This window comes from Medicago sativa, chromosome 6, assembly GCF_051527215.1.
Source record: "Medicago sativa cultivar Bolivia chromosome 6, Bolivia_mono, whole genome shotgun sequence".
In the NCBI taxonomy this organism is placed as follows: Eukaryota; Viridiplantae; Streptophyta; class Magnoliopsida; order Fabales; family Fabaceae; genus Medicago; species Medicago sativa.
In genome coordinates, this window is record NC_140754.1 from 43256097 (window position 1) to 43267592 (window position 11496).

General features: G+C 33.0%; 1 protein-coding gene and 1 long non-coding RNA gene across 2 annotated transcripts; both read right to left on the reverse strand.

Annotated features, from left to right (window-relative positions):
• Positions 1-1350: 1350 nt before the first annotated feature.
• LOC146915297 (uncharacterized) lies at positions 1351-2542 on the reverse strand. The gene is made up of 4 exons (XR_015013294.1): positions 2203-2542; positions 2027-2100; positions 1639-1722; positions 1351-1533 (listed from the first exon to the last, which is right to left on the reverse strand). It is a non-coding gene; the product is annotated as an uncharacterized LOC146915297 (long non-coding RNA).
• A 5897-nt stretch (positions 2543-8439) lies between these two features.
• Positions 8440-10566, reverse strand: LOC146915298 (uncharacterized). Its single transcript, XM_085716352.1, has 3 exons — positions 9088-10566; positions 8788-8972; positions 8440-8698 (listed from the first exon to the last, which is right to left on the reverse strand). The coding sequence occupies exons 1-3, from the start codon at positions 10357-10359 to the stop codon at positions 8440-8442; spliced, it is 1716 nt and encodes a 571-aa protein (XP_085572478.1). The 5' UTR covers positions 10360-10566.
• Positions 10567-11496: the final 930 nt, after the last annotated feature.

Genomic DNA, 11496 nt, shown 5'->3' on the forward strand with positions numbered 1-11496 from the left:
CGAACTGCCCTGCTTGCGATCCACATGTGTCTCTGAAATAAAATAAAAGGGATTGGGGTGAGACTGGATGTCTCAGTGAGTTCCACCTATCCTAGGCTGTAGGCAATCTCAGGGAACCTAGGATCGCCATTTGTCTCTAAACTCAACCATTTTGGGTTTATGCAGTTTAATCATGCATAACTGAGTGATCGGGGGATAACTAGGATCGCTGTCTAAAAGACTGATATAATCCTGATACTAATACTCAACTCATAATCATAATTATAATCATAATGTCTGTCATATTATTTTAGAAATGTTAGCGTTGAACAAACAATATTATCTGAGTTGATTTTACGAATAAACCCAGGTGGAGTAATCCCGAAATTTATTCCTCTGATAACCGGTAATAATTCCAACTGGCGGGAACCCAACTGACGGGGATACCGGACTCCTCTGATTATTGTGGGGTCATCCTCACGGATAGTGCCCGTTCCAACTGATGGGAACCTTTCGTATCCAACTGGCGGGATAGCGAAAGCCACATCTTAAACGTGTTATAATATTATAACTTTAACTGATTTCTGATAACTAAGTTAATCCTCAAGTCCACTACTAACGGGGAGCTAGAGAGGAATAACTTATCTTAACTGATTTCCTTGTAGTAATAACATTCTGAGTCTAATAATATAGACGTAGTAATTTCGTCTTTATTCTAAAATTAATTCTGATAATAACCTATTCAGGTTCTAGGCATATCGTTGTCATATGCCATTCCCAAAATGTTATAAGATTTTCCTCATATCCTGATAATTCAAATTCGACTAATTAAGCCGAACTTTCACACTTAAGATTCTTTTCTTTCCAATGATTGGAAATCTATCCATGAATAATTTGTTTCAATGACTAATTTACTCTAAACATTCTTTCACACAAATAAATATACACTATGGTAGTATATGATTTGAGGATATTCATAATACAATTTCGGCTACATATTCGATAAAAATGAGAATTTAGAGTCTTAGCCAAACCAAACCATCATATCACTTTAAAAGTATAATTTATATTAGCTAAGAGTCGAAATAAAGTAATAAAATCCAACAATTCTCACTTTCCGAAATGTTAGCCGAAATTGCATATTTATTCATACTCACGTAAAACTTATCATAACAATTTTCCTCTAACTCCTACATTACCATAAGCATATTTATCAACATAAAAACTATTTTAGAGTACACTAGCAAGGGTGTGAACCTTAATCATAATGTCACTAAATTATGTTCTAATGTACCAAATCATGTTCTATTATTCTATAGTCATAATTTTAACTACCCAAAGGGAAGTTTCTAACTAAAAGGAACTCAACTTATCTTATTCCAAACTCTGGAACAATTATAAGCATCAATTGAGCATCTTCGCCACTGCCTCTATTCGGTCATCCGAATAGCAGTCCAAAACTGCAACCGCTTAATTCATCACCAACTTGAATCTTGGTTCAGCACAAAATCCTACTTCTGCCCTCAACTTCAAAATTATCTACAGATTTCAATACTGGACCAAAATCAGTGAAACGGGTGCCAAAACGTCCGAAATTTCATTAGCTAACCATAGCAACAACAACCACTTGATTCAGAGTTACAGGGAGATGGTTCTTACCATTTTAGTGGAGTCCTGTTCCAAACCCGTAACAGTTTTTCCAGCAGAAATTCACAACTTCAAACGCATTTTCTGAGTTCGTTCCTAATCCGAAACATACAAAATTTATATCCAAACCTAAGGGAATTAAGCGTAGAATCCAAAAATCCAAAAGTTACTCAATTATGGATTACACAACATCATATATGAGCCAATGAAGATCATGCGAATATTCGTCTCAAAATCATGAATTTCAATTATAACTACTTATAGCAACAAACACAACTCAAAATACATCAATAACAACTTATCAAGGTTGTTAAATCACTTTTCCATAATAATTCTCTTAAGTTCCATGCTTCTACTTTCAATCCATTTCTCCAAAAATTCAACTTACTAGTAAACTCACCATGAATGTCATTCATAAGCTCCTTATGCATCAAACAACTCACCACCACCACCACCACAACACATATTGCATTCCTAGACATTGAATTAAACAATTTTAACAAAAGTAGCATTAGAGGTGAGGTGGATAGATTGATTTTCATGGAAAAGGAAGAGAAGAAAGAGCTTGACACTTACTTAATGTTCATTCCATCATGGGTACTCCAAAAGCTAGCTTATTTGATGATTTCCATGAGATTGGGGCCAAAATGAAGATTATGAATGGTAATGGGAGAAGGGGCTGTTTTTGCTTCAAGGAGAGGGAAGGATGAATTTTGCTTCCTAAACACTTGTAATAGCACCACAAGGAACCTATTTGTTGCTTAATTTTGATGATTTCATGAAGAAATGAAAAATTTGTGATAGAGAGGGTTGAAGAAGATGATGGCCGATGGGTTTTAGAGAGAGAAGTGGAAGAAATTATGGAAATGTTTTAGAGAGAGAAATGGATGGAATTGTGTGGAAAATTTTAGAATTTTCCTATTAAACAATCTCTTGGTTGGCAAATACCCATTTTGCCCTTGCTTAAAATCTAATAGATAATTTGAAAAATAGCTGACACAGATAAATGACAAATGACAGTGTTGTTAAGCGAGATATTACAGAATTCTACCTTGGGGACTGCATTGAGTCCCCTATTCATAGATGTGGAGGGCTGCAGAGCCGTTGTAATGGCACACCTGGCTCCGGCGGTTATAAAATCGTGGGAAGTGTAACCGCCAGAGTTTATTGCGGGAACGTGCAGAGAGAGTTGTGGTTAGTTTGAACCGGTCTCGCTCGCTCTGTGCATCCCCTTGCGGAGAGGGGGTATGTCGCAAGTAACGTTGCCAAACAAGGAGTTTTGGGCTTCAGATTGTATTTGGCCTAAGTAATGGGCCAAAGATCCTTTTGGCCGGTCTAGAACAGTTAATAATGAGATATTATTGTCGTATATTGAGAAAAACTATATTCTATATGACAATGATGAATGATGTAATAAACGCTGCTTGAGAATAACGAGTAATGACGAATGACATATCTTTTTTATAATGACGAATGAATGATGAAATGAATTATGTTGTAAGTGTGATATGTTACTAATGTGTTACTATGTAGTATTTTATAAGTATTCCTTCATGCATCATATCATAATTAGGAACAATGACGAATGACGATTATATGTTCAGTAACACAACTTTGACACATATAAAAGGGTCATGGAAAGGTATTATTTCTTCCTCTACAATTACTGAACTTTGGTTTATTTTCAAAGTTTCAACGTTATCTTTTGTTTTTGTTCTTGAGAAAACATAGTGTTTATAAATGAAACACGTTAACACAGTAGAAAAAGCAGACAACATGGCACATAAGTCCCCGTCTGGACGCTAATATTTATATAAAGGAAAAATACATTCACCTCCCTTGAGGTTTGCTTAAATGACAAAGAAACCTCGTTTTTTTTATAATAAACAATAACCTCCACTGAGGTCTCTTAAAATTTATACACACCTCCCCTATGAACTTAACACCGTCAACAAAACCGTTAAATATCCCTCTAAATTTACATTTGACAGTAGCATCCCTAAGGTCTCTTAAAATAGATTATTATTATTATTATTATTATTATTATTATTATTATTATTATTATTATTATTATTATTATTATTATTATTATTATTATTGTTATTATTATTTACAAATGTTTGACATTATTATTGTTACTAAAAAATATTAATTTGATAACATCTTTCTAAATGTGGGGTTATCAATTTGTCTTATTTTCTCATGTCCATTATCTATCCATAGGTAGAATGAATTCAATACATTTTTATAAACTAGTCATGACAAGAGAAGTGACAACAAAAGAAACACCCAAGGTGAATATTGCATTGATTTATAAATAGATACATCATATGATAGAGTTAGCCAAAGAATGTTATCTAAATTACAATAGGAACTTATTACTACAACTAATTACAATATGAATTTATTAGGTCGTTTAATTACACACCGAATTTGAAACGGCGGATGATCGTAATAATCTATTAAAATTAATTTAACAAACATATAATCTATATGTATAGAATGAGACTAAAAGTAACATGACTCACAATGAGAACGAACTAGACGAAAACCTCGACGAGACAAAAATAACAGCGAGATGAAAATGTGAGTCCAAAACAACAGCGACCAGAGCAGAATATTGAACAGTACACCACAGATTTGAAAAAAACGATGGTAAGATGAAATTGACGATGAGCAAGAATGTGAACGATGATGAACGAAACGATACCCATTGCAATGAACAAGGATGAGTATGAAAGCAAGTATATCCAATGATTTAGCTGTTTTCCAATGCTTCCATGGATGAAAAGCATCGATGATGAAAAAAATGAGAACACGTTACATCAACAAAGCGAATAGAAAATGAAAAGGTTGAATTGGTGTGTATGCAGTTTATAACCACAGTGAACGTAATGATAAGCCCGTGCGTTTATATTTTTCAATAGGCAGAAACCCACACGCTTCTCATTCCTTTCACTCTGGTTATAAATTGCACACGCACCTTTTCAATTTCTCTTCTCATTGATGCTGTAACGTGTTCTCATTTTTTTATCATCCATACTTTTCCTCCATGGAAGCGTTGGAAAACAGGTAAACCATTTGGTATAGTTGCTTTTATACTCATCCTTGTTCGTTGCATTGGGTATTGTTTCTTTCATCATCGTTCTCATCCTCGCTCTCCGTCGTTTTCATCTTACCGCCATTTTCTGCAAATTTGTGGTGTACTGTTCAATATTTTGTTATGCTCGTTGTCGGTTAGGACTCACATTTTCGTCCTATATTCGCCGCGCCGCTGTTTTCATCCAGTTCGTTCACATTGTGAGTTGTATTACCTTCAATCATCATTCTATACATATAGATTATATGATTGTTTGATTAGTTTTAATAGTTTATTACGATCGTCCGCCGTTTCATATTTAGATTGTAATTAGATGACCTAATAAATTCATATTGTAAATAGTTCTAGTAATAAGTTCTTATTGTAATTTAGATTGCATGAGATTCTTTGACTAACTCTATCATATGATGTATCTATTCATAAATCAATGCAATATTCAACTAGTGTGTTTCTCTTTTGTCACTTCTCTTGTCATGACTAGTTGATAAAAATGGATTGAATTCATCCTACCCATGGATTGATAATGGACATGAGAAAATAACAAAAATTGATAACCCCACGTTAAGAGACGTTATCAAATTAATATTTTTTAGTAACAATAAAAATGGTAAGGTTTTGTGAAAAATAATAATAATAATCATCATGTTATGCTAGTAAAGTTGATTTTTATCTATTTTAAGATATCCGAAGGACGTTACCATCAAATGTAAAATTAGAGGGATGTTTAACAGTTTAGTTAACAATGTTTAGTTCATAGGGGAAGTGTTTATATATTTTAAGAGACCTCAGGGAAGGTTATTGTCTATTATAAAAATAGAGGGAGTGTCTGTGTCATTTAAAATAATCTAAAGGGAGGTGTATTTTTTCCTTTTTCAATTGATGGTTGACAACTTAATGTTTCTAACGAGAGGGAAGACTTGTGTCATGTGACAAAATAGAGCGGGTGTATGTGTTATTTAGAGAAACCTCGGAGGAGGTAAGTGTATTTTACCAAAAACCATATGAAGAAACGGTATAATTGTGCATAATAAAGACAGTTTTATCATGTTTCGGAAGAACTTGAACTCATAGACAAACACCAAAGGTAAGCTTACTATAAACTCACTGCACCTCGCTCAAAAAAAATAAAATAAACTCACTGCACCAAAAAAAATTATATTATTTCAAAAAAAATAACACAAACAATTGAAATAAAAATATTCTTCATCAACTGCTAAATTCTTACTATTGTTGGAATCCCACTAACTAACCTGTGATAAAATTGTGCGCACGCCTGATATATACTTGTGACCAATTTATTGTCTAAAAAATTACTCCAAGGTAGTGCGTTTGTTTCAAGTTATATTCGTAGATTTCTGGGAATAAAAAGATAGAAATATGCATGTCTATGTTTGTTACAAGTTTACTAAATTTTATTCCCGGGTATAAAACATTCCTGGGAATAGAAAATTTTTCCCAAAGAAAAGGGTGGGAATAAAGTTCCCATGAAGAAAGGAATAATTTCATATGTAATTACCTATTATAATCCCTATTTTTATGGTTCCCGGGAATATTATAATGTTAAACAAACATCTTTTTTCTATATACCTTGGAATAAAATTCTCATCTTTATGTTCCAAGGAATGTTATTCCTAGGAATAAATTTGGTAAACTTGAAACAAACACACCCGCTTGATAATGTTTACGGGGATGACAAAAGCACGTTAATCACTTCAAGAGATTAAAATTAAGGGTTAAATAAATAAATGGTTCTCTTAACTATATCAACATTTGATTTTAATCTCTCTAAAATATTTTTTAGGATTGTGGTCCCTTCAAAAAATTTCACCCAAAATTAATCCCTACTATTTAGTCAATCATGTTTAACTTCATATTTTTTAAAGAAATTTTTCAATGTCCATCTCTCAATTTTTTTTTAACAAAACATAAATTAAATATAAATTTTTATGTTTTCGGTGCTAAAAGATTCATATTAAATTCATGTTTTGTTAAAAAATACTAATATTTTTTGAAAAATATTGTCATAATTTTCTACCTATTTCTGAAAATTTTCATTAAAAAATATGAAGGTTAGACATGAAATGACTAAAATGTAGGGACTAATTTCATGCATGAAAAATTTTCGAGGAACCAAAAGCCTAAAGAATACTTTAGAGTAACTAAAATCAAATGTTGGTATATTTAAGGGGACCATTTACATATTTAACCCTGAATAATGGAACAATCAACCAACTAAATGGCAAATAGAAATGCAATTTAACACCCAACTTGATTTAAATATTTAAAAAAGATTGAGAAAACAAACCTATAAAAGGTTTCTCTCATTTCCTTTAAACCGTATCCGAGGACATTTAGTGTGGAACCAATTTCTTTAGCACTCAACCTTCAATTGTAACACATGAAAGAAGTGAGAGAGATAGTTAGGGAGACAAATATACAGGAAATCTTCGATAGGGGGTTTGCTCCTTCTCCCGTCCTGATATCAGTTTTATGACTAAATTTCATATTTCAACTTCATAGTATATTCTAACTGCCAGCCAGTTTAATTCTTTTCAGTTTTTGTTTGATTGAGAGCATTAGATCAGTTATCCTTACATTTAAAATGGAAGACGTTATTATCGGTGTAAATTACCAAATTGTTTGGATTAAATTTAAAACCCAAGAAGAAAACGAAGGGTATACTTGGAATTTGGAAAGTGAAGTAGGATACACCAAATGAATGTTTTGATTAATAGTTTTGTATATTATTCACTCATTCACGAGTTTTTATCAAGAAAGTGATATTAAAAGCTTCAAACATGTCATTGTTTGTGGTATTGGAAACATAAGGAGATAGACGAAGACAATTTTGTTCGTCCGATTTATCCAACTCATTTTGCTTTGAAGCGCATCCATGACTATACTAATGCTGATAAAATGAATGAAGTGGTTTTAATTGGTTAGAATCCCCCTTTAGAAGTGTGGGTAAAATTGCATACAGACGAATCTTGTTGAGAGAATGGAAATGCAGGATGTGGGGGTGTCATCAGAGATAATGATGGTGAATGGTGTGGTGGTTTTGCCAAAAGCATTGACACAAACACTAGACACAACATCGACACCGACACGGAAACATCAATAATGAATGAGAAAATGGAAATGATTTGATGAAATGACACATATTGGTGTTGTGCCCTGTATGGGACAATGGATACGCCTTCCTTCCAAATCTTAAGTGTTCGATGAATGATTATACATCACTTTATAAATGAAAGATCTTTTTGCATGATTTTTCTGAATTTCAATCAACAATTTCTTCTTGCATTGAATTTATGTTTTTGGTCATAATAAATAGGAGACTTTCACTTACAACTCTTTAATATTGCGATAAAATAATGAGAATGAAGAAAGTAGAGCAGAACAATGATCAAATCGAACAAACTAGTATTATTCCTTAACTTTATTTTTTTGCCCCTGCAACGGGGCAATACTACAAGACACTGAAAAAAGATATACAAGACATTGAATTCAAGAAGTTTATATAAACTAAGAAGCAATAAGAGACTTGTTTCCTATAAAACATTGACACGGACACCGAACACTACGCTCCGACACTAACAATAATTTGAAAAAAATAAATAAACATGATCATATATTATGTGTATGTGTCAGAAATTGACACATGTCAGATACCAGGCACACATTCAATCTGAAATTTCATAGCTTGTATCGATCTAATTTTTAAGAGTTGGATTATCATGAGATGGACCAGCAGCTTGAGAATGATTAATGAAATCATGCAGAACAAGCATATTGTAAATGCCAGGTTGTCTGAGCCAAGTAGCCACCAAATCTCCAGTAGATACTAATCTTCCCAAATTACCATCAGCAACTCTAAAGGGTGAACCCATTCCATTAAGGTGTGCTTCAACAGCCTTTTTCAAAGTTCCATTACCCATTACTTTGCTGTGTTTGCCCCAACCAGTTAAAATGCTGCAAAACAAAAATTAAAATGATGATCAATACTTTAATCCAATCAAAAGAAAACAATAAAAAAAATCTTAGGGGTGAAAAATTCATACCTCACAGTCTTAGGTAATTTAGAGCCTTTAAATACAGTACTATGCAAATTCAGCAACCATGCATGAACCATTGCACAAGCAGCCCCAACAGACATAAGATGCAGATCCAAGCAAGAATTTGACCATTTACCTTTCCATACATTTCGTCGTCTCCCTTCAATTGCAACCATTTCAGCTCCGCGTCTCTGATGTCAAAATTAGTTTTAGTAAAAAAAAAAAAAAAGAAAATAAACTAATTTTTTAATTACTAACTGAAGCAAAAAACTTGCATTTTTTTTTCCTAATTGCTTGACGATTTACCTGACCAAAGTGCCACAGTATATCTGTGAGGGCATTATAAAAGGCGGACGCAGTTGAAGAATCCATGCACATTATTTCATCAAATAGATTTTGAGCCCAAAACCATATTTGTTCTCTGTAACCTGTTAACAGTCCATGTGTTATACCATACTCCTTGTTATCAAACAAGCGGAGTGTGTCTAATAGCTCTGAAGCATCCTCAAAAGAATTGAATCGACTGCCCTTACACACCGTGTCCAAATATGTGTTATAAGTAAATAAATCACGAACAATACCCTTGTTATCCATTTCTCTCAATAACTTTTCAGCCATTTTGCACATGCCCTTTGGGGCGCAAACAGAAAGCAGTGAATTGTAAGTAAGCCGATCCGGTACTATGCCATCAGCTAGCATTTCATCATAAAACTTAACAACTACATCAAAATCAGCTTCTGCTTTTGCGCCAGCGTCAATTAGCGCATTATACGATATTAAATTAGGTTCAATGCCCCAGCTTCTCATGGACCTGAACATATCTACGGCATCATGAAAGTACCCATTTCGGCCATAAGCACTAATCATAGCCGAAAAGGAATACACGGTGTTCCCATGGCCTTCATACCTAGCACTTTCGAACAATCTCAAAGCAAGATTAATCTCTCCTAACTTACCAAGAGTACCAATGATAGTATTTACTATCTTACCCTTAGCAACCCTCTCTTTTTGCTTCCATATAATAAAATCAAAGCACTTAATGGCCAACAAAAAGTGACCAGTATTACCGAACTCTTTAAGCATATAAATATAATCTTCAACCTCCCAAAGCTTTTGTTCATATGTAATTAAAACATTATCAATAGCATCAATATTTTTACCAGCCTTCAAGAGACAGTGAAGTGCCTCGTCAGCAGCATTGCTATGAGCGTGTTTGTTTACGGTTACTCTTGGCATTCCAGAATGCATTTTTGCGGCAAACCGGGTTGACCTCCTTCCAGAGAACTCAGGTGCAAGCCCTGATTTCCTGCCATTCAATAAAAAATCCAATGTTGAGGAAAATGCAGCTCTACCACTGCCTTTGCCAACAGATTGAACAGCACCAGCAGTAGCAGCACTTCCATTTGCACCAAATTCAGCTGCAGCAACAGAAACTAAAGGTGCAGACCTCGAGGATGAAGACAAACGGTTTTTACGCGGTTTATGACTATTACGCTGATTGTGATTTTTATTATTTTTAGCTGGTTTAGGAGCAGGGAGTGAGGAGTAGTTTGGTGGTGGGGTTTGAGTTGAAGTCATTTTAGTAAAAAAGAGGAAAAAAGGACAGAGCTTTCAGCTTGATTGCACAAGAATCTATGATTTTTTTTATTTATGTTTTTATATTCAGAAGCAAGAATCAATGGCTTGAGGTGGTGTGAAGAAAATGGTTGATGATGAAGGGCAATTTATAGGAGAGCTTGTACTGATATATTTTTTTTGACAAGGAGCTTATTTAATTTGTCTATATTTTATATTTGTTTTCTTAATAGAAGATGAATGTTTTAAATCCCTCCTTTATTTTGTCTTATCCTTCCGGTTTTTAAGAGAAATGAGTCATCGTAATATAGAGTTTGATCGAGATGTAAGTAAAGTCTAATTAACGTTTGTTCTAGTTGATATTATCATTGTTAAATAAAAATCATATGCTTGCATTATACCTTAAAACTGGTTTTAATAAATTTATAAAATAAAAAATTATAATATTGATTATATCTATTGTTTCAGACCTATAGTTCATTGCCAATCTTGAAATGCGGTATTATTCATTTCGTGTCAAGAAAGATAATTAGATTAAAATATATTATTTTCAAAAATGAATATTAATATTTGGAATTTTAATTATTTAAAATAAATTTCAAGAAACATTATTATTTTATTACGATTTCTACGTGATTTCTTTTAAAATTTATACATTTATAGAAAAAAGCTATACAACTTTATTTTTTACTGTTGTTGTAATTCATGCTGATCAGAAAGGCGAAATTATTCATTTCGTGTTGAGAAAGACAACTATATTAACATATACACTAAATAATTTACAAATTAGGTGTTTGGATGATGATTTGAATGTCTGTCTTAAAATACTATGATAAAAAATTTGGTAACAATATTCTTGATCTTATCTGTTTCTTAAGTTTGGAGTCGTTTCATGATGAGAAAGACAATATCATATTTATTTTTACAGGACACAGACAAAAACATTAAAGTATTTATTCTATAATTTAGTAATTAAAATTAGGTTAATGCTATATCTCGCGAAAATTTTGATATAGAAAACGTCCCGACTTCTTTATAGGTTGACACCTGTAACTGCAGCACATGTTTTCTTTTTATCCAACGGTCTATTATTTACACCAATGAATATCCATTGGTAGCAGTCATTTCACGAGACTTCGG

What these genes read in the sequence shown, in the direction of transcription:
- LOC146915298 (XM_085716352.1), bottom strand. Translation starts at nt 10,359, where the DNA reads ATGACTTCAACTCAAACCCCACCACCAAACTACTCCTCACTCCCTGCT. An exon ending in TACTGTGGCACTTTGGTCAG is followed by an intron (nt 8,973 to 9,087) that starts GTAAATCGTCAA and finishes TTTTGACATCAG; the next exon opens with AGACGCGGAGCTGAAATGGT. An exon ending in AAATTACCTAAGACTGTGAG is followed by an intron (nt 8,699 to 8,787) that starts GTATGAATTTTT and finishes TTTGTTTTGCAG; the next exon opens with CATTTTAACTGGTTGGGGCA.